The sequence below is a fragment of the Mastomys coucha genome, unplaced genomic scaffold (assembly GCF_008632895.1).
Source record: "Mastomys coucha isolate ucsf_1 unplaced genomic scaffold, UCSF_Mcou_1 pScaffold4, whole genome shotgun sequence".
In the NCBI taxonomy this organism is placed as follows: Eukaryota; Metazoa; Chordata; class Mammalia; order Rodentia; family Muridae; genus Mastomys; species Mastomys coucha.
This window is the reverse complement of record NW_022196910.1, coordinates 22,467,452-22,471,331: the sequence shown is the minus strand read 5'-3', so window position 1 is coordinate 22,471,331 and position 3,880 is coordinate 22,467,452. Positions and strand designations below refer to the sequence as shown.

The window sequence follows — 3,880 nt, the reverse complement described above, 5'->3', positions numbered from 1 at the left end:
GTGCTCCTAACTACTGAGACATATCTTGGGACCCAACATTTTTGTTTGAATATAGACAATTTTGTCAAAAAAATAAATAAAAAATAAAATAAACCTTTAGAAGAGAAGGAAGTTTTTTTCCTGCCTCCTTTAGGATTTGTAGGGGAAACTGGTTAGATCTTATAAATAGTGGGGTTCAGAGCCATGGGCCTGAGTGGTAGGGAAGTTAGGTATCATGCGACTCCACAGGACTCAGTCTTCATTATAGCCCAGAGAAAGCAAGAGACTGAGTCACAGAGGTTACATGGTTGCTCACAATGCTTTAGGCATCTAACTTTTTCGCACTGAGTGGCTTAACATGGGTAGATTTCTTAAGACACCCTGCCCTCCACATTGAAACAAACAAAAACTATGAACTCCTTTCTAGAGAATTAGATCTCTCTGTATTGACATTTGTATCAACAGAACGATGAGTCTGTGCTAGCCTCCACTGGGAAGGCCCCCTTCCTTCTCTTCACTGTGCTTGAGCATCATGGGCCTCAGGAGAGGGAAAGGCAGGGGGCACTTTCTCAACTCGAGTGACAGCTCATGCCTCAGATGGAATATCGGGGCTCTTCAACTGCATTTTCAACTGTCTTGTGAGACAAAGACTAATTGGTTTGACCCCATGCTGTCACATGTTGAGAGACACGAATCTTCAGCCCTCTTCCTTGAATTCATTGATTTCATTAAATGCTGTCTGCTTGTGTTTGCAAAATGTAATTTCCTAGTGAGTTCTTCGAACCGCAGCACATCAACGGATTTCGAGAAAGTGTGTGTGTGTGTGTGTGTGTGTGTGTGTGTGTGTGTGTATGTGTGTGTGTAAAATGGTGCTATTTTGTAGTTTTGATCGTTGTTTTAATCTTATTTCCAATAGGTCTTCTATATTAAGGCCATTGAGCCACAAAAAATATCAACCTTAGGGAAAAGCAATGTGATTGTTACTGGAGCAAACTTCACCCAGGCGTCAAATATCACCATGATCCTGCGAGGGACCAGTACATGTGAGAAGGATGTGTAAGTCCAAGTACTAACAATTGATCTTTGTAGCTAAAAACCTACGCTAAAGCAGTGGTAGTAGGCCTTGGCGCTTTCTTTAGTCAAATGACATTTAAGTATTTTATACGTCAAAATTATAATAAGCAAAATAGATTTGAAGTTCAGGTGGGAGTTTCTGACCTGTGTTATCCCCCCCCCCTCTCTCTCCCATCCTGTCTAAACCAGTTTCTGGATATTGCCACTGGGAGCCTTGATTGGTTTTTAAAGCTGAGTCAAGTGTATATAGAAAGGAACTAACTTAGAATTATAGATGTGTACTTTGGAAACTGATGGAGAACTTACAGAACCACACTTTCCACGTGCTACCTGGAGTTGAAAAAAAAATGGAAGTAGAAATGTCATTCACTGTAGCTTTCTTCTCAAATAATTAAATTATAAGGGCATATAATAGTAGTTAAAAAAAAAAACACCCCAAGCAAATGTCAGGTGAAGGTACCCCTTAGAGATAATGATATCTGTGATTTCTTTTTCTCCTAGCAATGAAAAGTATCCAGTTTTTTTTATTAATATTTTTAGGTGAATTATTGCACCTTCCCAGGGGGATAATACTAGCATTATGTAATAATAATACTGTGATAACTTTAGTTTTTTGCTTGTTGACTTTTATAAGTTTGGGCTAATTTGAAGTTTTAAAGAAACTGTTTCAGTCTCCATGAGCCATAATACTGAGCTGCTTCTCATCATGGAAATGCATTTAGGACAGTCTGCTGAAGCCTGGTGTTTTGGTTTTTAACTACCAAAACAGATTTGTACAGCATTGTAATCTGCCAGCCCTATTTACTGAACTTTCTGTTTTAATTCACTGGCTGCACATCGCTGCACCCCACCCCTCCTTACGGCAGTAAATCTGGGACACCCGTGATCTCAATGGGGAAAGGTACCCATCACTGGCTTTCCTCTATACGAGTAAATCAACACACATTAAAACCTGTATCTATGCAACCTGGGTTGCTTATGTGCGCCATTTATCCTGGCTAAATACCTTATGGCAAAAATCTTTCATTTTGCATGGCGAAATCTGTGACGTTAGACACCTGTGCGCTCAATGAAGGGCAATCAGCTTCGCTGCAAAATAAGTCGTTTTTGGAGCATTACCCTGTTTCTGGCTCTTTATGCTCTCATTTCCATTCTGAATGTGTCTTGAGATGCCACAGTTATTAAATTAAATGACTAAGAGCTCTTTCTGCATGGAACATTCTACTAACCACATCTGCATGGTGAACCCAGGTTCCCAAGCCGGTGACGTAATACCACGGTTAATCTCGTACCCGAACCCACGGTGAAATCCCAAACCCTGTTCATGGAGACTTTTTAAGTGAATGCTTTTTTTTTTTTTTTTAAGAGAAAAAGACAAGTGTAGTAGTGGAATGATCTATATCCCCACCCTTCACCTTCAAAAATGTATAAAGACATTTGTGTTTTAATAATTTGAGAATGAACTTCCTAGAATTTCTATTTAGAAGCCTTAAAATATATATCTGGGGCAGGGTACATACAAACAGACCCCAGTGTCTTTCAAATTCACTTTCTCCTAAGGTGTAGTAACAGCACTAGGGTTAATAATCGGGCACAGAATATCCCTTCAGTAGTAAAAGCAGACCCTTCTACAGTGCCATTAAGCTGAGCAGGTGGCAGATACAACTTGATCTGAATGTGTGCATTAGAGACTCATAGATATAAGAGTCACTGAAAGTTACAGAGGGACCATCACAGACAGCTTTGATTTGATTGTGGAGGGGCATCAGGAGTGCATGGACAGTCCCAGTCAGTCCCTGGTCTGGAAGCTCCTGAGGGGCACCAGCCCTATGTCCTTTGATTCTAAGACTTCGGGGTTCCTGAAGCAGGTTCCCTTCTCTTGGAAGGGGAGAATTCGCCGCCGGGCGATGGTGGCGCACGCCTTTAATCCCAGCACTTGGGAGGCAGAGGCAGGTGGATTTCTGAGTTTGAGGCCAGCCTGGTCTACAGAGTGAGTTCCAGGATAGCCAGGGCTATACAGAGAAACCCTGTCTCGAAAAAAAAAAAAAAAAAAAAAAAAAAAAAAAGAAAAAAGAAGGGGAGAATTCCCAGGTTCGTTTGGGGGGTCATACTTTCCCGTGCTTGACTAAAACTGCTTCGTCTTAAAAAAAAAAAAAAGTTTTTAATTATGGAAATGACAGCTCGTATATAAGAAAGATGCGTGTAAATAAGCCTCTTTACAAACTTAAAATCTTTGGACATTCTCCCGATTTTATTTCATCTTTTCCTTCTGCTTCTTCCTTCCCCTTCCCCCCATGGAGGTGGCAGGGGCAGAAGACATACATTGTGGCTGGAGTGTCTTATAATCAAATCCTGGTGCCATGTTGCTTCATGGGTCCTTCAGTGTGTCTCTAAGGGAGTAGTGCTTACTTCCTTCATTTAGTGTGGTGCCCCTCCTTGCCCTGGTCCATTAGGACTTCTGAGGGCAAAGGTAACTGCTTCTTCATTTTCCACTTCTAAGGGGGAATGCAGATCAGAGATAGAGACACACAGAAGAAAGGGGAGCCCAGCCTTAGCAAGGCAGACCCAACAGGTGGCCTTTGATTACTCCGCCTCTCACAACTCTTCTTGACCATCTTCGAGTGAAGTTCATGGGTTGTTGCCTTGAGCAATCAATTGTGCTAAGTGTCTGTGTCATGTAAGAGTTCCTTTCCTGACCCCCTTTTAGGATCCGGGTTAGCCACGTGCTGAATGACACGCATATGAAATTCTCACTTCCGTCGAGCCGCAAAGAAATGAAAGACGTTTGCATTCAGTTTGACGGTGGGACCTGCTCGTCCGCGGGGGC

General features: G+C 42.0%; 1 protein-coding gene across 1 annotated transcript in view; it reads left to right on the top strand.

Annotated features, from left to right (window-relative positions):
• Positions 1-3,880, top strand: part of Plxnc1 (plexin C1) — a 159,921-nt gene that overhangs the window by 96,021 nt on the left and 60,020 nt on the right. The window contains exons 10-11 of the mRNA XM_031350348.1: positions 896-1,035; positions 3,761-3,874. Coding sequence (XP_031206208.1) covers positions 896-1,035; positions 3,761-3,874 — 254 coding nt within the window. The remainder of the gene's footprint in view (positions 1-895; positions 1,036-3,760; positions 3,875-3,880) is intronic.